The sequence below is a fragment of the Erithacus rubecula genome (genome assembly GCF_903797595.1).
Source record: "Erithacus rubecula genome assembly, chromosome: 4".
Classification (NCBI taxonomy): Eukaryota; Metazoa; Chordata; class Aves; order Passeriformes; family Muscicapidae; genus Erithacus; species Erithacus rubecula.
This window is the reverse complement of record NC_136686.1, coordinates 31,674,442-31,698,370: the sequence shown is the minus strand read 5'-3', so window position 1 is coordinate 31,698,370 and position 23,929 is coordinate 31,674,442. Positions and strand designations below refer to the sequence as shown.

Here is a 23,929-nt window from a genome sequence, read left to right as displayed (position 1 = left end):
TAGAGGTTAAACCACAGAAACAGTTTGAGCATAAATGCAAACATTAATGATAAACAATATATACCCTCCTGGAGACATTTATCAAGAACAAAGATGCACTATGAGTGCACGATGACACCCCTCTGCAGTAAGAAAACCCACATTGATCATTCCATTTCAAACACACAGCCACTGTGTCTGAGTGAAGGAAATGCTGTACATGAGTCTTGGCACACCTTTTACACTGGTTTTAGTGGGGGAAAAAAAAATCAAGTGTTTGTTTAAAGCAGCCCAAACACCTTCTTTGCTTTAGAATGTGAAGGTAGTTAAAGGTATGTTAGAAGTCTTGTCACTTGTCTGGGATGCTCATAACAATGATGTTAGGAACTTGTATAAATGCCATAAATAGTGAGTTTCAAAGACTAGATGTCCATATTCACAAAGACTAAATAGTGATTTGGCTGAAGTCTGAGAGACAAGGGATTTGTCAGGACATGACTTTTCAACATAGACAGATGGTTAGAAGCACTGACTATTCTAAAAAGTGATTTCCTACGGACAGTGCAGCCAAATGTTTAGGATTTATGGATCTTGCAGAAAGCTGCTCGCTAAATTTGCTTTTCCAAGGAGTGACAAAAACCTGGAAGGGATACCTCAACTTCTAATCTTGTTAAAGACTTCTCTGAACCTTGCCCAAAGCGTGACTCAGACGCCACAAGGACAAATCCCGTTATCCATACTACAGGGATAACCCAGAAGATAACTTTTGTCTCACAGCCAAAAAGATGCTCCTGTTATAAATGAGAAAAAAAACTCTTGATATTCAGCAAAATGTAAATTGCTTTATTTTATATAGACAGAGCAAGCAGCGCTGGGGAGGCAGAGGGATCACAGCCCACTCCATGCTCTACCAAACTTGGTTTGCAGCTCCCTTTTATAGCATGGTTTCCTTGTAGTCATCAATAATTGTTACTTTTTGTTGTCATAATTTTGCCAGGTAAGCAGTGGTGGTCTGTGGGATCTCTAGACAATTTGCCAAGTCCCATAGATAACCCTCTGCTCTTGGTAGATAAGGAAATGGCAGAAGTCAGGCAGCCTGGTCTCAGGGATAGGCTGCAATTGATAACACAAGAGCAGGAAACCTGATTTGGCAGGATCTGTTGGGCTGTGTGAAAGCCTTGTTTTGCAAGCTGACAGTAGATACAACTTATTTAAAAACGTAATATTTATAAGAGTAGGATTTTAAACAAAATTATTTAATCATATATTTTCCTTTCTTTAGTGTCATGCTTCATTTCAGACCAAACTATTCTGGTTTATACAAACCCCAGTACTTTTATGATTAACACGAATGTTTGATCAATTATCACACTCCCAAATGCTGCTGGATCCGTAACGGCGGGACATCGAAACAAAAGGAATAAAAATAAAATGAAAGGAAAAGAGGGAGGGAGAGAGGGAGGGAAGCGCGGGTGGCGCGCGCCTCCTTCTCCCCGCCTAGGCCGGGCCTGGCGGCCGCGCGCGCCCCACGCCCGGTAACGGGCCCGCACGCGCGCGCCTCCCGCTCGCCCCGCGGCGGGAAAAGGGGGAAAGGAATCCCCAGTCCTCATCCCCCGGGACTCACCGACACCCGCCTGCTTGCGGCAGAAGATAAGGTCCGGGTGGTGCTTGGCCATGGCGAGGCGATACCCGCCCGGCGCTGCTGCTGCTGAGGCCCCGCGGAGCCCTCACGGCCGCGCCGCCCCCGGGTCCTGGCCGGGGTGAGAGCAGCGCCTGACACAGCGCCTCCGCCGAGCGGGAAAACCCCGGGAATATCGAGATAAACACTCTGCCCTAAAGCTACTCCATCTCTAACCTCTTCCCGCCCGGAACAGCCCCTCGTGGCAGCCGAGGACCCTCTCCCTGCGGCGGGTGTCTCCCTGCCAGGACCCGCGCGGGCACGCCCCCCCGCGCGCGCCGGAGATGTCAAAGGGGCCGCGTGACGCCATCGCGGCGCGACTCCATCTTTGTCAGTGAACAAAATGGCGCCGTACTGCGTGCTGGCGGCTCGGCTGAGGGTGAGCGGCAGCAGCGGCGGCGGGCGGGGAGGGCGGGGCGGGCGGCGGGGATTGCGGCAGGGACAAGATCACTGCCCGCTGGGCGGCCGGCAGGGCGGCCGCTCGCCCGCAGCCTGGGGGTCGGGCCGTCCCCGCCTCCGCGTGTAGGTCAGCGTGTCCCCGGTGCGGCCCCACGCCCCGTTTCCATGGCGATGGTGGGGCGGCCGCGGCTTTGGCGGCCGCGGCGTGGCCGCTGCTCGGGCTCTGGGGCGCGGCGCCTCCCGCCGCCGGGCCCGGCCGGCCGTCAAGGTGAGCGCAAGGTGAACGGGGCTCCCCCGTGCGCCCCGGCCCCGCCGCGGGGCGTGGATCGGTCACAGCTCCGGGCCGCGGGGCGGAGAGCCCGGGAGCGCGGGCCCGAGCCCTGAAATAAAAGGTCTTTCCCCGGGGCAGGCATTTTTCTTTCCCTCGTCTTTTATTGCTTCCACTTACGGGCGTGCGGCAGCACAAGGTGACTCCTTGTTGTGTGAGTGAGCTGTCTTTTGGCTACTTTGCTTCCAAAATCCTCCTTATAATACAAACAGAGGTCCCCGGGTGACAAAGATGCCAGCATCTCTGTGTAAATGGGAGCTAGGAAGGCTGGAAAAGCAGGCGGGTCAAGCACACAAATTGCCTTTTTTTCTCGGGCCGTGATAGTGGCTGGTATAGTCTTGTCTGTCATGACCTCTAAAACTCACCTTTGCCAGTAACATGATCTTGCCACAGAGATTGCCTTCCTTGAGACTTTGTCGTGTTTAGTGTCTACTCAGTAATAAAGTTTTCATGATCTTTTAAAGTCTGTAAGGCCAATACCAGGTGCAGTTTTCTGTTTAGGGCTCCTAAGGATAAGGAAGCCTTTGCTCCCCTGTGATAAAGGAAGGCAGTGTAACTTCCCAGTTTGCCACTTGTGACCTTGGCCAATGTGTTCCCCTTTCTCAGGGAACTGAAGTAAGAATTTAGTTGGCATTTAGTATTCTAGAAGTCTTTTGTGAATCTTAATTCCAGTTTTGTTATCACTGTCTTACTTTAGAGGTAGATGTTTTAGAAAAGTATAGGGGTTTTAAATTTAAAATTAAATTACAGAATAGCACCATTTCAATTAGGTTGGTGTATTTGTTCTTAGCTGTTAAATAGTTTTTAGTTTGTACTTTGAACAGAAATGAGTGCTCAGAAAATGAAGGCAAATCTTTTATTAGGGTAATGAATTGGTTCTTTTTTATGGTGTGACATTGCATGAGAACAAGCAATAAAATTAATTAACAAGCAATAAAATTAATATTGTATGATGCAAAACAAAGGCCATGCTGGCACAGTCAATATGGGGAATTTAGTATTCCAGGAGGTTGTTGCCTGTTATAAAGCTCAGGGTGCATATTTCTTTCCCCCTCTGTGAAGGACTAAATCTGTGATGGTAATCAAACATGCCTCTAGGGGATGTCTTTAGGAGGCAAGGCTGCCCTCTGTAGCAGCCTAGAGATTAATGAATGTGAGCATCATCTTGTCAATCACTCTGGTAAGTGCCAGTATTGACCATGGCAGGCATTACTAGTATTGGTTCTGTCTCCCATCCTGGAACTGCTTTGGAACTGGAACTGCAGAGAAAGCTTGCCTCTGAGGGAAATAAATTGGAATTAGCCTGATTTGGACTGACTGTCCTATTTAAAGTATAGTTCTAATAGCCTCAGAGAGTCAAGATGCCTTTTCTGCCTCCCTGAGATAATGCTTTTAGTAGCATTCAATTTTTTGGGCCACATTGGCTGATGATTGACTGAAAGGGAGGACTGTAAAGCTCTAAACTGCCTGAAATATTTGGTTTATTGAAGGCATTGTGGGTAAGTTCTGAAATTATACATGGGCAGCTTTGTGTATCTGGCAGAAATCTTGGCTGGGGCTAAACTGATCTTTAGAAGCATAATTTTGGTTTTTCTTTTGAGTTGGGTCTAGAAAATGAGCCTGCATTTACCATTTGATTATACCATACTGCCTTTTTTTTTTTTAAGGCTGAATCATGGTGAATGTTGAAAACTTGGCCAGTGTTCTTAGATCAGGGAAGATGAGGAGAGGTGGTATTTTGGGTTTCAGCTGGGATTTCTAGGACAGATTTCCCAGACAGGAGTGCACATAACACAGTTGCTACTCTTCTGAACATGAGCTTTTGCTCACTGGGCTTCTCTGCCTTACTGGCTGCCAAAATGCAAATTATTTTCTGAATTCAGACTCCCCTTGCTTCACTGTAGTGAGCTAAATGGAAGATAGCTACCTTAAAATCTGTGAAGAGCAGTGTTAGCTTCCTTACAGAGATTTCAGAAATAATGACCCATTTATTAGACTTTTTTCTGTCTTTCAAGGAAGCTTTTGACCTTGTAAAATACCAGTAGGCTTAGGAGCCCTGTAATAATTACTGCCATTCCTTTGAACAAGGACACCTCAGCTGGAATAAGGGATTCAGTGCCACGTGAGAGGAGGTCACTTGGCAGCTGTTTGGACAGCCTGGAAATAAACAGTTCCTGGATAAAAGGGAAAATTTATAGAATGGCGTCTGCCTACTTCCTTTGGCTGTTGGGTTCAAGGCACTTCTCACTACTTAGAAAGAAAACCACCATGGAAGCCCCCTCAAAGCACTAGTGCATTCCTTCTCAGAGGAAATGAAGCTGGGAACTGTCAGGCTTGTGACTTTTCCCTAATCTTGAAGTTCTGCCACCCCATTTCTGAGGTTGCAATAGAAGAAGGACAGGCACAGAGAACAGGCAGGTGTGCTGAGTGATATACTCAGATTCTTTGATAGGAGAGATCAGACTTTCAAACCAGGCAGTTTATGCTTGGTGGTGGGTGGTGGTGGAGCCTTAGTCTTGCTGGGTGCCAATATGAGAACAGCCATATTGAATCAAGTTAATTCCCAGCAGAAATGCAAGATTAGATTTATATCCTGGTAAAATGAAGATGACACTTTTTTAAAAGGTGCTTTTTAAAATTCTTATGTAGAGAAGAATGATTCTCTAGTCTACTAAAGCTGATTGGTCTAGGCAGTTACCTTCCCTGGGTCATATTGGCCATTAAAGAAACAGACCTTGAGTTTTACAGACTTCTCCAGGTCTAGACAGAATCCTTCACCTTAAACATGCTCTTCCCACTTCTGGTAGCCTGAAGCTGTGGTCAGCAGCATTCAACTTCTTTGTATTGCTGATTTAGTGATTACCAGCTGAACACTGACATAGTGTTAGAAAAAATACTACATTTCCTTGTGCTATTTCATGAAGTGAAAAGACACATAGACCTGTATGTTCAAACTGAAAAGATTTTACCTGAATTTTGTCTGAAAAGTTTTGTTTTACCTCTTTTTGGAGTGCCCTGCTTCAGATTTCTATTTTAATCAGCTTTGGTCCCAAGCAAGATACTATGAAACCTCTGCTGTTACTTTTATTTGCATATGTGTTCTCTCTGATGAATTAAGAAGAAATTACTGCATTAAACCACAATACATTTCCTGACCTGGGTAAGAGATTATTTTTCCATGAACAGATTAAATAGCTCAGTGGGGTTTTTTTTCCAGCCACTCCAGCAGTTGGAGACTTTCACAAAACCATTAATATCTTGTGAGGTTAAAAAAAAAAGGCCAGAACAAAGCAAACATAAAAGTTATGCAGCTACTAGGTAAAGAGCAGCTTTGCCTAGTTTGTATATTAAACAATGAGAAGCTGAGCGGTGTTTTATTTGGTGTGGGTGGTTGTTCTGGGGTTTTTTTTCAGGGTTTTTTTGTTGGTGGAAGAAGGAAAGGTCTTAAGTCTGACACCTGTGCTAAGTTCTGGAAGTTCTGAGGTTAAAGTGCAGCACAGTGAAATTTGATGACTGGGTTTCCCATGCACTCATGGAGGAGCAGTGCCCTCTTTGTACCACCAGGTTGACTTTCCTCAGATATTCTTTCATGACAGTGGTGTGCAGCTGCTGTAGGTCAGTGCTGCTTCTACCAAAAGCTCTTTGTATAATGGCTTAGGATAGTTTGGTAAAAATGCAAATTACACACTTATTGCTAGTGTGCCGAGTAGTGGGATCTGGCCTACCTTTCCCAAAATGTTGTTGCAAAAGATACTAACAAGTGTTATCAAAAGGACAATAAAGCAAGAGATTTTACTAAAAATTGGTGGTCTCTTTGATCATGATTATTTCAGGCAATCTTTTCAATGGTGGTAACAAGAAAGCTGGAAAAAATGTACACAGGGAAACATCAAAATGCTTGAACAGGTTTAAAGAATTAGCTAGGGTTTTTTTGACAGTGGTAAGAAAAAAATCAGTAGTAGGTACAATGATTGTGTTCTGAAGGAGGAATATTTACAATCCCACATGCAAAAGGGGTGCTTAATGTAATACTGCTATATTTATTAACCTGTACTTATCAAAACTTTGTAATTCTGAAGTAGCGGATGAATAAAAAAAGCAGGATTAAGGTGTAATACTGGAGGAGAAAGAACTCTGAACTCTTTTATTAAGTCTGTTTCCAGACTTCTAGTGCTGGTAAGTGAGACTTTGAAAGCATGTAAGAAATGCATGTGCCAAATCCTTGGAAGTTTTTCTGGAGGCTGCTGTCTGACTCAGTTTTCAAAGCTTCGTGAGAGCTTTTAGCCCTGGGCACTGACCTGTCTCTTTCAGGTCAGGTGCTGTAAAGGTGCCTCACCACAGCCTGCCCTTCTCCTGTGTTCCAGGAAACTGTCTCATTGTGGAGGCTGCCAAGTGAAATTTGGGCTTTTTTTTTCCCCTGGCACTTTGTGCTAATGCATTTAGCTCACAGTATAGTTCACTTGTGATGCAGTTAACTCGCTTGTAATGAGTGCAAGGCTTTTTTTTTTTTTTTTTTTTTTTTTTTGATGTGAAAGGTCAGGGTGCCTTTGTTACAGTGAGGAAAAGAGCACCTGGATCTGTGCAGCCAGGCTAGTGTAACTGGTGTGTTTTTTCCACATCTTGCTTCTCCTGCTCTGTGTTACATTGTAGACCAGGCCTTTACATCAAAGTCTCCTTGCAGAAATTAAATAAATTTTGTAGCAATATGGAGGGACTCTGCCTAGGACACTTAGTGTGTGATGGTAGAACAAAGGCCTGTCCACTCAGATTCATACTTGTCACCCGCCAGTCCCTCTATGTCAACTCAGTGCCATCAAGTGAATACAAACCTAGGGATAATTTGCTTTAGAAGCAGCATTGGTTTTTCTCCACCATGACTGATATGTCAGGAGTATGGCAAACTGGTGCTTTCTTGAGAACTGGCTCAGCATTGCCTGAAAGCAGATTTCTCATTTGAAAGCATAAGGCATCTGGTGCAACAAATAAAAATGTGGAATAATTTAGTAAATGCTCCCTATTCTGGGTATCATAGTGTCTCACTGTTTAAGATAATATGCAGTATTGTATGGTGAAACGTATTTGGGTACCTTTAAAAACCTTTGCAATTTTTCTGTTCCTTGGTCTGTAAAATACCAGTAACAAAAACTGAAAAACATTTTTGATACTTTAACAATTGATATATTACAGAAATTCACTGTGCAGTCTTCCAGTGCTAATACTCTCCTTTTTTCAGCATGCCTTGAATAGTGGGGTACGACGCTACCATGTTGCTCCTGTCCTGTGCCAGCGGGCCAAGGTGGCCATGAGCCACTTTGAACCTAATGAATACATAAATTATGAAAAGCTGGAGAAGAACATCAACATTGTCCGTAAGAGGTAAGAGCGGAGAAGGGAAGAAGGGAGGGGTCAGTGTATAGAACTGAGCTCTCTGCAATGGCAGGAGAGGAAGAAAAAAATGTCATGGGGCTCTGGCACATGGAGTGTTTACCAGGGAAAGCAGCACTGAACAGAGGCAGTTGTAAATGTAGTGAAGCGTGAGTTGTAATGTCTCCTTATAGTGGTGGTGCACTGTGGGAAAGGTTGAAGGATATGATGAAGCACTTCAACATGCAGAGAACCAGGCCACTGCAGAGGAGGTGCTAGACAGGGCTTCATCCTCTTTGTTTAATACCCTGGTTGAGGAATCTTGACATTGGCCCTTGCTTCTTTCTGGGGCAGCAGCATGTGGGCAATGGATGTTATAGGCTAATGCTTCTTTGCTCGGTGTTCTGCTGTGGGTGTTAGGCATGGAACAAAGGGCTAGGAATTCATAGCATATGTAAACATAGTGACCTTAATCTGCTGATAGAAGCTTGTGTGCCTGGTAATTTGTCATTCCTGCTCCACTTGCTGTGTCAGTGGTTTGTATGACTTGTCCTTTAGTCTTTGTGTCCCTTGTTAAATGTGGTAGCTCTCATTTCAGTTTGGTGAGTTGATTTAGTTACTTCTCAGAAGATCTTGCTACATACATAAATAGATTCCTCAGCTGATACAGCTACTGGATGAAAGGTCTGAGGTCATGAAATTCCACTTAGTTGTATTTGCTGTGGGATCTGGTGTTTGTGAATTGAGTCTGACCTCTGTCTTGCCTCTACTTTGCTGTCCTGAAGTATGACTCAAGAAGTGGGCAGTCAATGCTTTTTTTACAGTATAGGAAGATTAAAAAAGAAAGCATAAAATGGCATCAATTCATATGTTTTTGAGCTTTATGAACTGAACTCTTATTTTAACCATGTGCAAGTTGGTATTTTACTTCTGTAAGAAAGCATGAAGATTTCTGTGTGCTAATAGGTCTTAACAATCTGAGCGACATAGGGAAGCATTTTGTTACTTGCTTAAAAGGGCAAATGTTGAAATACACAAGATGCAGATTCTAAAATTACTCTCCCCAGGCTTGACCGCCCTCTGACCTTGTCCGAGAAGATCGTATATGGACACCTGGATGACCCAGCAAAGCAGGAGATTGAGCGCGGCAAGACCTATCTGCGCTTGCGGCCGGACCGCGTGGCCATGCAGGATGCCACAGCTCAGATGGCAATGCTGCAGTTCATCAGCAGCGGGCTGCCAAAAGTGGCCGTGCCTTCCACCATCCACTGTGACCACCTCATCGAGGCCCAGTCAGGTGGTGAAAAGGATCTTAAAAGAGCCAAGGTCACTATTGCAGAGACTAAACTTCTGTCTGTCTGAAAATGTCCTTCCAATTGAGGGGAGAGCTTATTTTAATTTTTTTCCCAGGACAGTCAGATATGGTTACAGATTGCCTGTGGTGGTCAGATGCAGTGAAGAAACAGACTAAAAAGCTCAGATTCATCTATTACATGGTTTAAAGGACCATGAACGTGGGAAAAGCTACTCTTAAGTTGTTAGTGATGGAAGCCCAGATCATGTGTGTTCTGGAGAGAGAAGATATTTCAGCTAAAAGAGATTAAAAAATTATTTCAAAGCGGAAAAATAGGAATTCAGATTACTCTATGTTGCAGTATGGCAGTGTGAAAAACTTAATGGACATATGTCTGCATTGAACTGGTGTATCCTGTGAGGGGGAGGCAAGTAGTTACTTTCCCAAACCATTTGCTAGTGATTATCTGAAGAGCAATAAATGAATCATGTGCAGTTTTCACAGCTCATTGGGTATAGTATAAATGTGTGTAAAAGTATGGAGAATATTGGGCTTTATTTGGGAATTTCAAAGTCCAGCTGCTGATTCACTGCCATTTTAAAATTGTCTACTCAATTGTTTTACTGCTTATTCCTCCCCAAATGAGCTTCTGTAGTATATAGACACATTTACCTTTGACCAACATACCACAATGCATCTGCCAAGGAAATCTTGTTGCTCTGAGTGGACTTAGCCTGTCAGAGCACTGTGCAGTCCACTGTCAGAGCAAGGTGGAATTGCACCTTGAATGTTGATACCAGAATTTACAAACAGTAAACAGGGGTCAGCTGCATTTTAAGATTTTAATCCACATCTATTCTTAGAAACTTGTGGTGTTGATGTATCTGCTTTTGGCTTTCTTCAGTGGGCCACAATAAAGCAACTTGCACCACTCAGGAGGGATTTGGGAAGCTCTTGCTTTGCTTGTCTCAGTCCTAAGTTGTGCAATTAACAGTTTGAGACTTAACTAAATCAGACAGTTTCTTTTCTCCCATTCACCTCCTATTTTCCCCTTTCCCCTATTCCTGCATTTATTCTCAATGGTGCAATTATATTTGCTGCAGCCCTAAATTGAGCTGAGTCCCTTCTTTGCCATCCACTCTGAGCAGAGCAAGTAAAGGTCCTGCCTTCTTCTGACTGGCTTCTGCTGCTGCCAGTTGGCACCCAGTGAATGCTGGCGGGCCAGAGGGTGGTTTGGATTTACTGGGGGAGGGATGCACAAACAGAGTGGAGTGATCCAACTCCCAGTGGAAAATGAGGCTTAAAGAGCCTCTGCTGCCTCTTGGGAAACTTCAGCAAATGTGTGCTGAGACAATTCTTCAATTATCTCATTTCCCCTTTCCCTTTATTCTGAAGCTTAGCTGCATGAGAACAGTCTTTAAGAAATTCTCTCTCCCTCTTGTGCTTATCTTATCTACTCCAGCACTCTTCTGCCAAAAACTGTTAGGATATAATAGTGTCATACTTCCTTGGCAACTATGGTTTTTCTCACAAGCAATTTTCACGGTGTGACCTCCACCAACAATGGTGACAGTGCAGCAAGAAAGGCAGCATTGTGTGAGTCTCAAAGAGGGGAGTTGCTAGAATGACAAATGACACTCACCAACTCCCCTGGCAGTGAACAACTTCCAGTTCCATTTCTTAATCTGTAAAAATAAAGCCATAATATTTATCTAAGGGATTTGAAATGTCTCCAAAGCATCTGTACAGGAAAAGAACACCTGGTAAAGAAGGAAGGAGGGGCTAGAATGAGTGAAGGAAACAGGCTTAAATAAAGCCCCTGAGAATAGGAAAAGTAAGCACAGAATTTTTAAATGCCTTATTGTTAGGGTTTTCCTTAAGTTGAGCTGTTTGGAATTAGAAACTAAAAAATGATGCTTTTAGTAGAGCTACAGGTGGGATGAAATTAAATGGCCTGTTACAACTGTCTGTCAGATAGTCTTAATCTTAACCTTTTGGTTTTAAAAATTATGTGCACCTCCCTCTAGCTGCTGCAAAACTGGAAGCAAGCTACAGGCAGGCATATGAGAGAAGGGAATGTGTCTGAATGAACTTTTGATGTATGGAAGAACAAAATGTGGTACTAATGCTCTGTGCTTCTCTGTGTGAATAGGACATAAACCAGGAGGTGTACAACTTTCTGTCAACAGCTGGTGCAAAGTATGGAGTGGGATTCTGGAAACCTGGGTCAGGAATCATTCACCAGGTAAAGTGTGTGTGTTTGCAGTGTTTGAAAATGCAGTGGGTCTTTTACCTTAGGGTGGAGAGGGAGCTCAAGTACAAACCCTTAAGAGCATTTCACCAGTTTAGGGAAACCACTTGTTTTGCTTGAGACAGGCAAGGTTTAGCTCTCTCAATTATCTTGACAACAGTGGGGTTTTTTTAAAGGTTATTTTGGTCAAACTGTAACCTGATGTGTCATTAGGTGGTGCCAACAGCATGTCATGTGAATCATAGAAGCTTGAAATACCTTAACTGCTTATGGGCTGGCTCCTCTTTGTACAATTGAGATAGTAAGGTGAGGCCATGAAGCTGGTTACATAGGGTTAATGTGAATTGCTTTTGGTGGTAAGGAAAGCAGCTTGGGAACATACTTTTTTTAGGGTTATTATGTATGCATTTAGTTCTGTAAAACCCAGAAGAGTATATGAGGACACAACACAGCAGCATACTTCAAGTACTCAAGAGTGGCAACACATAAGGAGTTGCTAGGTGAATTTGAATAAAACACAAAACAGTTTCCAAGTCTGAGATTCTCTTTTTATTACACTTGAATCTAAAAAAAGAATATGACAGTACCAGGAAAATTTACCACTTAATGAGGCTTTTTTGGGTTTTTTTTTTTTAAACCAGCACCTCTGTCAGGATGTCCCTAACTTGCTTCTGGTTGGTTTGCTTTGAGGGTCCAGTAGTCATTTTTCATAGTTCCTCTGAATGTCAGGCAGCATAAGTTGAAGAGCAGCATGAAGCAAAAGGAGTGGAGAATAGATGATTGGTAAGCATCCTGTCAGCAGGGAACTTGTGACCAGGTGCAGTCAAGAGCTCTCTGCTATGTTTTCTTAGCTACAAAATGAGTTACTAAGGCTACCTGAACTTAATGTGATGCAACAGATGAACTGAACTCTTCAAAAGGTTATGGGAACACCTCGGGTCATTTGTGTCCTGAAACCACTTGTAACATCTGTCACGTGGCAGCATAGCTCCGTGCTGTGGTGACAGTCTTCTGGTGGCTGACTTTCTCTGGCTGGAGAAAACTGGTCCTGTTGGATAGCTTCAGAGTGCAACTCTGCCAAAGTGGGGCCTTGAAAGTGACCTTTCTCACAGAAATACGATAATGTGGCTACAAGAATATAAAGCTGAAAGTTCTCAAAGCCTTGTTTTTTTTGATAAAAGACTGCCTTAGTTCTGTTCAAGCTGTTCTGTGATGCATGTGCTTCCCATAAAGGCTGTCCTAGTGTTGGTGAGAAGTTCATTAGCTTGAGTTCTCTACAGTGTTGCTACCACAGAAATCGCATTTTTTCATTGAAGAATGGTCTTGTAGTTTTGTTAACAGTTGAAATGTCTTGCATGGAGCTGGTAGCAGCAATAAGGGAAGGGTAGCCTTTTGGTGTCTTGGTGAGAATTCTTCTACATAAATAAGTTTTTGCTGGCAGTAGGTTGGAGGAGCCTGTTGGTATTCTACTGCTACAGGAGCACAAAGGAAGGTCTCACTAGCACTGGATAAGTTAAGTGACTTGCTCAGTCAAGAGATTATGGAACAGACTCTTGAGCCCTAGCAAAGGTAGCACCTTAGCAAAAGCCTAAACTGGAAGGAAAAAGAAGAGATTGTTTTCTAATTTTTTTATTGTCCTGGGATGAGAAGGGATCCTGGGCTGAGACTTAGTACATTATGTCCTCCACAATGAGTTTGAAACAAAAGAGAATTTCCAATCCAAATTCAGTTTTCTTCCTACTGAAATCTGTAAATACAAACTGATCTAAACTCCTGTTCTTGTTTTCTTTCTGCTGTCTTTCCCCTCCTTTTCCACAAAACAGGCAAACAAACAATCAATTTTTATTTTCAGATCATTCTGGAGAACTACTCCTACCCCGGGGTTATGCTGATCGGCACAGATTCACACACCCCCAACGGAGGTGGCTTGGGAGGAATCTGCATTGGTGTGGGTGGAGCTGATGCTGTGGATGTCATGGCAGGAATCCCATGGGAGCTCAAATGCCCAAAGGTAGGAGCAAAAGGAATGCTAAGCTTTGGTGCCAAGGGTGAGATATATGATGCATAAGAAGCATTGATTTAAGCACTATGTGTATAAGGCTCCAGATACCATTGCAGTGTGACAGGAGAACTATATACTGTTACCTTTCTGACAGGAAGTGATGTCATTATTTTTTTTCCCTCATTGATGTTGCTCAGGTTATTGGTGTAAAACTGACTGGAAAGCTCTCAGGCTGGACTTCTCCTAAAGATGTGATCCTGAAAGTAGCTGGCATCCTCACTGTCAAGGGTGGAACGGGCGCCATCATTGAATACCATGGACCGGGTGTGGATTCAATCTCCTGCACAGGTAAGTCAACACAGATCTCTTATCTGAGTGGGTTGTTGGTGGAGCTGGGTGTTGAGCTATCTGTGGAGGCTGGGAAGGGACTCAAACAAGAATTACTAAATGTCTTCCCTTAGCCTGGCCCAGCAGTTTGTATGTTGCAAACTGGAAGAGTGGTGTAATGAGATAGCACTCCCTCTCAGTGAAAAAGTGACCTCTCTTCATTAAATCTTGTGATTTTGAGACAATGAAATGGTTAATTGTGAAGAATGCTGTAAGATGGTGTGTCAGGATAAGAATAAGGGGGGATGTATTCCAGTGTATTCTTAGAGGGTGGAGATATCAGCGATAAAGAAATACATTTTCATTTCAGCCTGAAATAGACTGTGAATAAAGAAACAGGTTAATGGGAGTATATGTGTGACAGCTGCTAAACAAAGAGCAGAGGTTCTGAGACCAGAAAGCAATTTGTAACATGCAGTTTATACTAGCTAATATTGGATCTTGGGTGCTGAATTTGAATTAGCAAAAATTGCAATTCTCTGTAATATTCTACTTAGGACCAAATTGGAAGAAATGTGTCTTCCTTTAGCTTGAAGTACAGCCTTCAAGCTGGATTTCTCTCAATTTGCATGGCTTGGCTGCAACTTGGAATACTTGGTTTTACAAACTGACAGCAATTTGGGATTTTTCTTCTGTGAAATCAGAGGAATTTTATATCTGTTTCTAGCTTGTAAAACAGGAACTTCTACAGCTTCATTGCTGTGTCCTTGAAAGGGATGGTTGATCTCACTGCTGTGAGCAAATATTTGGGATTTTTTTGTGTTCTGTCACTGGAAGCATCTTATTCAGTCCATTAAATTTCTCACAAATGTCTGGCTCCTCCAGTAAGGATAAATGAGATAGTAGGAAGGGACAGGACACTCAGTGCAGATAGGAGACACTGCAGTGTCTGCAGGTGTAACTTCTGGCTCAGTACTTCCACAAGAGTCTGGTTGCAGGCACTGTATTGATCAGAAATGTAGGGGCTGATGCAGCCATTATGTTGTCAGTGTCCTCTCAGCTGTGGCTTTAGGCTTCTGTGGCTGGTGGCCTGATCTCTCTTAGCTTTGCCCTCTTTTGCATGTACTGACTTTTGGAGAGTTGGGGTGGCCTTGGACTTTCTCATTTGACCCCGTGGTCTCTTCTCCCACTTCTCTAGGAATGGCAACAATCTGTAACATGGGGGCTGAAATTGGAGCTACCACATCCATCTTCCCTTACAATGAACGCATGAAGAAATACCTGGGCAAGACGGGGCGAGCTGGTAAGAGAATTTGGGGATTGAAGTGGGTAGAAGTTTGGGTTCAACTGAAGATATATTCTGGGAGCAGTATCTTCCTACAGTGTTGTCTGATGTGAGTTTTGACCTTGTGTGGTCCTGTAGGTCATCTGCTACAAGTAGGGAGTCTGTAGATGAAGTGGCTGGGGAATTACCTAGTGGAACCCCACTATGTTTAGTTGTTTTAGACTTTTTTTCCTCCCTCATATTTGCTGCACTTTTCAGATCTTCCATGTTTTTATTCCAGATATAGCTGCACTAGCAGATGAATTCAAGCAACACTTGGTACCAGATTCTGGTTGTCAGTATGACCAGGTGATAGAAATCAACCTCAGTGAGGTAAGGCTTCCTTTCTTCATGCCATCTTGAATGCTGTGACATGACTGCTTTGTGTTGAATGAGGACCAAGCTGGTAGTTTGATGCAACACCCCTGGTGCTGTGCTAGAACATTTAAAATACATTCAGGTCTGCTTCACTGACAGCTTGTGCTCCAGTGTTTGTGTAGGAGAATCCTAGTTAAACAACTTCCAGATAGAGCTGTGAAAGGAATTAATTTGCTGCTGTGTTTTGGGGTTATTCTTTGTTACTGTGATTGCTGACTTTGTCACTGTTTCTTAAAGCTGAAACCACATATCAATGGACCTTTCACACCAGACCTGGCGCACCCTGTGTCAGATATTGGTACTGTGGCAGAAAAGGAGGGCTGGCCTGTTGATATCAGAGTTGGTGGGTAGCATTTGCTCTTTCTTCTGCCTTCATACTTGTGGCATAAACATTGTTGTGTTGGGATAAGCTGTTGGTCACATAGCTTGGGATCCAGTTTTTTCACTGCTGCTCTATGTCCTTTGGCCTTGGTGCAGTGTCATCTCTTCATGACTGTAAGGATTTTCTGGAAAACTTAGTGACCACATTGGGCCAAGTGTGTAGGATGAGATCCAGGATAGTAGGAGGGATTTTAATCTCAAGAGGTAGACCAGGTTTTCTTCCATTTTTGAAACTTTTGAATGTTTGCATTGACAGGAATGTTATCCATTAAAGATGGCTTTTGTTAAAAGTCTGTGGCATGGATTTGCCTGTTGTCAGGATCATGATTGTCAGTACTCCCAGCAGTTGGCTGTTGAACTCTTGGGACGAAGTAAAGTTAGTACTTGCTATCCTAAAAAGCAGGCTTGGAAATTTATGTACTTTCTTTTGGGATGGAACTTGGGGGCTAGCTTCTCAACTGTTGCTGAAGGAGTGGAGGAAGGAATGAAAAGAAGGGAAATACATTGTAAAGCCATATCCCAGGTGGGAAGTGTATTATATGAGAGTGTTACAAATAGGATACAGTTACAGCAGCTGTAACCGAAAGAGAATTTTTATTTTGCTGCTTAGCACCAGAATGCTGTCAGGATGGTAAAGTATGTCCTGATGTGGTCTTCATACTATAACAAAGATGTTTTCTTTTCATAATTTCTTCCATTTCTTGCCATTTTGATTTGAAGTTTTTTCTGTCTTTGTGGAACAATACCTCTCTTTGGTTATTTGCTTAACCAAAGTGCAAGTAGGTGACACTCAGGTCTTGTAAAACAATAACCTAGTTAGATTAGACTAGTGAGTGGGTAGTGTGTTCTGACTGTGCAACCTCCAGAGCTGGACACAGTATATTGCTGGGAGGCTTGGCCGTGTTAGTTCTTGAAATCCTTTCAGATTCCTTATCAACAGAAAAGGTGGTTGTACCTTGTTTGTTCTTCTGGGAGACAGGTCAGGGAGAACCTTCCAAGTACCAGGGCTGTAGTAACCACCACCCTGTTTCTGTCAAACATCACAGGCTTGATTGGCAGCTGCACCAACTCCAGCTATGAGGACATGGGACGCTCTGCAGCAGTGGCAAAGCAGGCGCTGGCACATGGATTGAAGTGCAAATCCATGTTCACCATCACACCAGGGTCAGAGCAGATCCGTGCCACCATTGAAAGAGACGGTTATGTGAGTATGGCTGCTCTTTGCACTTCAAACAGAAAGGGTTCAGTTCTTTAGGACAGTACCCAGGGGGCCAGAATTAACTAATGGAAACCTCCTAAACTTTGTCTTCACTTATTGCTGGCGGTGCAATTCCTGATGTAGTAAATGGTCTTGTGCTACTGTGCCTGTGGGTCCTGCCATCATATTGACAGTGTTTTGACCTGATACCTTTACTATCTAGGCATGCAACAACAGGATTAAAACTGAACAAAGCTCAGGTAGCTGTCAGGATCTGGGGCCCTGAGGACATAACAGTATGCATAGCAAGGGATGCCTCATGCTCCTGGGATTTTGTAGATGGCCATGACTGACAAATGACTGCAATCCACTTTTATCCCAATATATAAAGAGAGCACGCCCTTTTGTTGGAAGGTGGCTCCCAATTTAGACCAAACTTCTGGCAAAACTCCTATTGGCTTTAAAAGGAATGCTTCTGTTGAAGAACCATTGCCTACTTTCTTCCTTTTTTTCTGTGCAGAAAATGTTGTTTTAATTAGCTCTACTATTTAGTAAATTTAGGTGCTGTCATAATGTGAGGACCAAATCTTTATATATGGATGTGTCCAGCCAATGCTTGATGGCTTTTCCAGCCAAGTCCTACCTTTCAAGTCATACCTTTCCTTACCAGCTGCCCCCTTAATTGAGTTGTTTGCTGAGTAGACTGAGCAGGCACACATATTTGCCTGCACTGTTGCTAGTTTTCTCCTTACATGGACATGAAATCTATAGAATATTAATCAGACTAGACATTGCCCTTCAGTCAAATGTCTATAAGCAGCTGGATTGCTCATGCTGAAGCAGGCAGAGAATGGGAACATCATGGCAAGTCATCCTGTGCTCTGCCCCAGTGTTAGCTTATAGTCTTACTGGGGTCAAACCCCATGTATTTATAAAAATAACTCAGAATTGAAGCAAGGAGGGGAATTTTCTCAGGCTTGGTGCTTCCTGTTAGTGTCTTCTTCCCCTGAAAGAGCAACCCCAGAAACTCATTCCAGGCATTCTACAGTAACAAAGTTGTTTTCTGCCCCCAGGCAAAAATCCTGCGAGAAGTTGGAGGGTTGGTTCTTGCTAATGCATGTGGACCATGCATCGGCCAGTGGGACAGGTAAAGTGAAACATGGACCTCACTCTAGCTTTGTATCTCTTGGCTCCCAAAATGCTCTGTGAAGCCTGATTTGACTGTAAATACAATACACTGGTAATTAAATGTTTAAAAACCAACTGGCCCTAGCTGTCTGATACGTACTGGAGGAGGCAAAAAGGACTACAGATTTATACTGATCCTTTAGGTGAATAAAGCTGCAGAATGGACACACATTCTAGAGGCTTTTTGTAGAAGGCAAAGAATGGGGAGAAAGATTCGTTGTCTGTGAGAGAATGGACTGAAGTTTTTATCATCCTTTTAAAATATGAAAAAAAGAATTGGTCCAACTTCAGTCATTGGAGTGGCAGGGAGAGTAATTCCCAATAGAAGGGAGGGGAGGCACATTCTTATCTTGCTTTATCACAGCTGACCACAGGATATCCATAGGCAATGTGCTTAGTTGATTATTGTTTAGACAGTTCAACAGTGAACAATATGGGCTGTGAAAATGACTGCAAGAATCAGTGTTTGACTTGGGTTTGCATTCATTCATTTTGGGTCTGTGCTTATGGAAGGAAAGCATTTCCAGGCACCAGCTCATGTTTCTAAGATAGTGATGCTGCCAAAACCAAGCTGGGGGAATCTAGCAGTGAAACATCTAGAAGCAGTATTACATTTGGATCTGATGAGCATGTTTGCTTCTTTCACAGGAAGGACATCAAGAAAGGAGAGAAAAATACAATCGTTACGTCCTACAACCGGAATTTCACAGGCCGCAATGATGCCAATCCAGAGACCCACGCATTTGTGACTTCTCCAGAAGTAAGAAACAGCCAGAGGAGGGGCTGTGGAATAGTTCAGAGTGCCCCAGTGTGCCTTGTTTAGTAGCCTGGCTGGTGGCTTTGAGACTTACATGTAGGACTTTCAGATAAAGTGATGGGAAGTAGAATATGCCTTTAAATTTGTATTTTTTTTCTTTCAGATTGTCACAGCCCTGTCCATTGCTGGCACTCTAAAGTTTAACCCTGAGACAGATTACTTGACAGGAGCAGATGGGAAGAAGTTTAAACTAGAAGCTCCTGATGCAGATGAGCTGCCCAAGCTGGTAAATGCTCTGTCTGGGGGCAGAGGGAGGGAAGACCTGACACTAGCGGTGTTTTATTTACACTGAGAAAACATACACACGCTGACCTCTTTCTTGACACATGGTGGTAGAGCTAGAATGGGTGCAGTTGCCCATATTGGCATGTTCTTCACGTGCTGTTGGAGGTGGCTGAGGCTGATGGTTTTCCTTTCTTGTTTGGAAGGAGTTTGACCCAGGCCAGGACACCTATCAGTACCCTCCCAAGGATGGCAGTGGGCAGCGCGTGGATGTGAGCCCCACCAGCCAGCGTCTCCAGCTTCTTGAGCCCTTTGATAAGTGGGATGGCAAGGATCTAGAAGACATGCTGATCCTCATCAAGGTCAGGAACAACGTGGGGGAGCATCAGCTATGATAGATCTGCTTGACCAGGGGTTTGCACAGCAACTGCTAGAAGCTTTGGATGTGCCTTTGAGATACCTGATTCCCATCCCTACAGCCACATTGTTACAAAAAGGGAAGCATGGGTCTTCCTTTCTTCCATGTGTTTCCTTCTTTCTGTTATAACTAAGACACTCTTCTCCTTTGGGCTAGTGGTTTGCTAGTACCATGCAAAAACAAGCTTGTTACAGCATGTAATATGATCCTGCCCAAACCATGAAGTCTGCATAATTTGTCCCAGTTACAACCTGCAATAGAAAGGTGGATGGGTTCTTTAATTAGCATCTCTAATACTGACTGTTCTGAGATGTATTTTGTCTGTAATGAGGTCGTTGGGAACTTCTCATCCATCAGTATGCATGTTCTCTTCCCACTTTATAGAAAGAGAAATTACTTCACACTTGTTAAACATTGCAATTTGGTCTTTCAATGGAGACATGGGTTTCTCCTCACTGCCTGAGGTGAGTTAACAGATGGAAACTTCAGTTGATATGGTGAGGGGTTCTGAAATGCAATCCTTTATGAACTGACCTTTGGGAACATTCCTGATTCTCAGTGACAGAGTTGGAGATACTCCCAAGGGCCATACTGCCGGTCAAGTTTTTTACACTAGCAATTCTGCTATAAGCACTTTAGAACTTACCAGTTGGAAGGCCATTATCTCTGGTTGGGAACTCTGTTCTTACAAGCTGAGAAGGCTTATGTGCAGTTTGGAAACTTAGAGGGTTACACCTGGCATCTTGTTGAAGTTCCTCAGCAGGGAGGCTGAGCTGTAACAGGAAGGGCTTAGTCTTAATTGTTTTTTGTACCTGAACAACCTGCTGCTGAGGGAAGTGAGGACACAGCAGGAGATGTCATGGCTAAGCTAATTTTTGTAATTTACCCTTTGGAAAAGGGATGCTCTTCTTACCCAATGCATGCAAAATGACCACTGTGTTCTGCTTCAGAGTGCCTTGATTCTGTAACTGATGTGCTTTTCTGGGGATTATGCCTTTGAAAAGAGATATGATGATCACAGAATGGATTAGGTTGGAAGGGGCCACAGTGGGTTATCTGGTCCAAGCTCCCTGCTCAAGCAGGGTCATCCCAGAGCACATGGCACAGGATTGTGTCCAGATGGTTCTTGAATATCTCCAGTGAGGGAGACTCCACTGCCTCTCTGGGCAATCTGTTCCAGCGTGGTACTGCACAGTAAAGAAGTTCTTCCTCATATTCAGGTGGAACTTCCTGTGCCTCAGTTTCTGCCCCATTACCTCTTGTCCTGCTGCTTGGCACCACTTATCAGAGCCTGGCTCCACACTCTTGACCCTCCCTTCAGATACTTACAGATATTGTAAATGAGACATCCCCTCTCATTTGTCTCTTCTTGAGGCTGAACAGGAGATGCTTCAGTCCCATAATCACCTTTGTCACCCTCCCCTGGACCTGCTCTAGGAGCTCCATGTCTCTCTTACACTGGGGAGCCCAGAACTGGACACAGCACTCCAGAGGTGGCCTCACTAGGGCTGAGCAAAGGGACAGGATCACCTCCCTCGACCAGCTGTCAGTGCTCTTTCTAATGCACCCCAGGATACCATTGGCTTTCTTGGCCCCATGGGCACACTGCTGGCTCATGGACAGCTTGTTGTCCACCAGGACCCCCAGGTCTTTCTCTGCAGAGCTGCTTTCCAGGAGGTCAACCTGTGCTGGTGCATGGAGTTACTCTTTCCCAGGTGCAGGATCCTGAACCTTCCCTTGCTGAACTTCAAACAGTTCTCTGCCTACCTCTTTAACCTGTTGAGGTCTTTCTGAAGGGCTGCAGAGCCCTGTGGAGCTTCACAGTTAAAAGTTTTGAAGAAGGGTCAAGTACATTAGTCCATACTGAGATATTCTTCTCTTCTACTATGCTTTAGGTGAAAGGGAAGTGCACCACTGATCATATTTCTGCAGCTGGACCATGGCTTAAATTCCGTGGCCATCTGGACAACATCTCCAACAACCTGCTCATTGGTGCTATCAACATCGAAAACGGCAAAGCCAACTCTGTGCGGAATGCGTTAACCCAGGAGTTTGGCCCAGTTCCAGACACAGCCCGTTACTACAAGGTAAGACATTCCCCTAACACATCTATTTTAAGAGGATGTTTACACTTTGGGCAGTCTGTGCCAAAAATAAGGAGCTCACCCTCCTGCTCTCAAATAACAGCAGCTGCGAATTCATTCAGCACTGAGGTATTTTCTTGGTACTTTCTCTAATGATTGCAGTTCCTGTAGGAGATTCTGTCCCTACCTGCTAGGGGGAAGGAAGGAGGATGATCTCGTGGCTCAGAGGGGACAAGAAATCATAGATGAAAGAGGAAGGACTCCTACAGGCTCTGCACACCTTAGAAAGCATCAGACTAACTAACTAGGTGTCATCAGACTAACTAAATTTTGCCTCCTGGAATGCTTCACCTGTGACTAGTTTAATGTTTAAAGAAATTATGGTCTTATCCCCTTTATTCCTTAACACTAGGCTTCACATCTCAGGAAATGTCCTTTTACCCTCTGGACAACTTGGCAGTTGTTTCTGATTGGCTCTTTCAGTAGAGAGAGGTTAAAATTTTCCATATCCCTTTCCAAAGTAGAGGTCATGGCTTGTGCAAACACTGGTCTTAGCATAGCATGATGGAAGGAGAGGTGGCAGGAAAAGGAAGGAAAAGATTTGCTCTGGATCCCAAGAGCAATCCTCCTCAGCCCTTGTCAGCATAGATGGCAGTGCCTAACTTCTGTGAAGCATTAAATTCCTTTATTTATCTCCTTTCTCAGAACCCAAGGGAGTCTTCTGGGAGAAGGTGTCATAGCATAGCAATGTCAGTGAAGTGCTGAAATTAGATTCGTGGGTGGGTATTTATTGTTAATTCCTCACTTGAGTGGCTGCACAAATGTAAGTGTGTGTCTTTTCTCACAGAAAATGGGTGTCAAATGGGCAGTTATTGGGGATGAAAACTATGGTGAGGGATCAAGCCGGGAGCACGCAGCATTGGAGCCACGTCACTTGGGAGGAAGGGTCATCATCACCAAGAGCTTTGCCAGGATCCATGGTGAGTCAGGGTTCCCCTATAGTGTTTGTAAACAGGATGTGTTTGGTCTGAGTGGAAGTGATGTAGATACCTTGCCCAGGGCTCAACACCTACAGGCATGAACCCTCCCTCCTGACAGATGGCAAGGTCCCTCCTGTCAGGAGTCCTGTTACATACCTGGTTAGATATGCTGCAAACAACGGATATGCTGATTTTGCTACAATAGTACTGTGAGAAAGTACTGGATAGCCAGAAGGTAATCCTGCTTCCCAGGGATGTTACAAGTGTGATTGGTTGGTTGTTCTCCACAGAAACCAATCTGAAGAAGCAAGGTCTACTGCCTCTCACTTTTGCTGATCCAGCAGACTATAACAAGATTCATCCTGTGGATAAGCTGAGCATTGTGGGATTGAAAGACTTTGCACCTGGAAAGGTAACTGTCTGGGTGTCTTGTCATGCACTTGGGGGCAGGGATGTGCCACTGATGGGAATCAGTGGTGAGCTGTGTGCTTGTGAGGTAGCACTGGCACTGATGAACAGTGCAGCCTGCCACCAGGTGAGACAGTGGGCTAGGAGATACAGGGCAGGTCAGAATCAGTGGTGTTCTGAACCGCTAAAGAGAAACCTTTGTACGATACTCTGAATTCCTGGACTTGTTTACTTAAGCATGCATGTTCCCTAGAAGGAACTGCAACTCCACTTTTATGTTAAGATCCACCCTGAGCTGCAATTTTCCCTTTGCATCCCTTTAAAACCACGTAGAAATTTTCCTGTGAGAAGCTTCAGATAACCTTCTCCCTTGAAAGGGAAGGGAAAATAAAACTGTCTTTTTCCTTTAGCCCCTGAAATGCATCATCAAGCATCCCAATGGGAGCCAAGAAACAATCATGCTGAACCACACTTTCAATGAGTCGCAGATCGAGTGGTTCCAGGCTGGCAGTGCCCTGAACAGAATGAAGGAGCTGCAGCAGAAATCACGCTAAGTGCGCACAATGCCCCAGTGCACTGGACTCGATTCAGCTTTGGCATTTTCATGAAAGTGCAATTCCATGCCTACTGTTGGAATAAATGTCTGATCAAATGTAACCATAGCTTCCTTTTTATTACAGTACTTCCTGTTCACTGACACTATGAAAAGGGAGTGCGGCTAGGCTTACTTTTGTCTTTTAAATTCCCCGGCTCCCTTTTTCTATTTTGGCTCAATTTCAGTTTTCCCACAGTTATTTATATTTGGAAATAACCAGCAAAGGTGAGTTCGTCTGCTCAGTTGATTGTTTTCTGCCCATTCACTTTACTGATGGCTAAAGACTTAAAATGAAAATAAAGAATGTGACCATC

At 43.9% G+C, this 23,929-nt stretch overlaps 2 protein-coding genes across 3 annotated transcripts in view; one reads left to right on the top strand and one right to left on the bottom strand.

Moving 5' to 3' along the window:
• PHF5A (PHD finger protein 5A) overlaps positions 1-1,720 on the bottom strand; it is a 7,137-nt gene extending 5,417 nt beyond the window's left edge. The window contains exon 1 of the mRNA XM_079304172.1: positions 1,604-1,720. Coding sequence (XP_079160298.1) covers positions 1,604-1,655 — 52 coding nt within the window. The 5' untranslated portion in view covers positions 1,656-1,720. The remainder of the gene's footprint in view (positions 1-1,603) is intronic.
• The window catches only part of ACO2 (aconitase 2), a 27,300-nt gene extending 3,371 nt beyond the window's left edge, over positions 1-23,929 (top strand). The window contains exons 1-18 of one of the 2 annotated variants that reach the window (XM_079304169.1): positions 1,901-2,036; positions 7,618-7,760; positions 8,816-9,074; positions 11,195-11,287; positions 13,146-13,304; positions 13,493-13,643; positions 14,821-14,925; positions 15,188-15,279; positions 15,562-15,667; positions 16,752-16,909; positions 17,977-18,050; positions 18,740-18,851; positions 19,012-19,134; positions 19,337-19,492; positions 21,444-21,635; positions 22,480-22,612; positions 22,903-23,024; positions 23,431-23,929. In XM_079304169.1, the coding sequence (XP_079160295.1) occupies positions 2,001-2,036; positions 7,618-7,760; positions 8,816-9,074; positions 11,195-11,287; positions 13,146-13,304; positions 13,493-13,643; positions 14,821-14,925; positions 15,188-15,279; positions 15,562-15,667; positions 16,752-16,909; positions 17,977-18,050; positions 18,740-18,851; positions 19,012-19,134; positions 19,337-19,492; positions 21,444-21,635; positions 22,480-22,612; positions 22,903-23,024; positions 23,431-23,574 (2,358 nt within the window). In that variant the 5' untranslated portion in view covers positions 1,901-2,000 and the 3' untranslated portion in view covers positions 23,575-23,929. Of the gene's footprint in view, positions 1-1,900; positions 2,037-7,617; positions 7,761-8,815; positions 9,075-11,194; positions 11,288-13,145; positions 13,305-13,492; positions 13,644-14,820; positions 14,926-15,187; positions 15,280-15,561; positions 15,668-16,751; positions 16,910-17,976; positions 18,051-18,739; positions 18,852-19,011; positions 19,135-19,336; positions 19,493-21,443; positions 21,636-22,479; positions 22,613-22,902; positions 23,025-23,430 lie in introns of those variants that run through there. The other variant, XM_079304170.1, reaches the window with a different exon arrangement.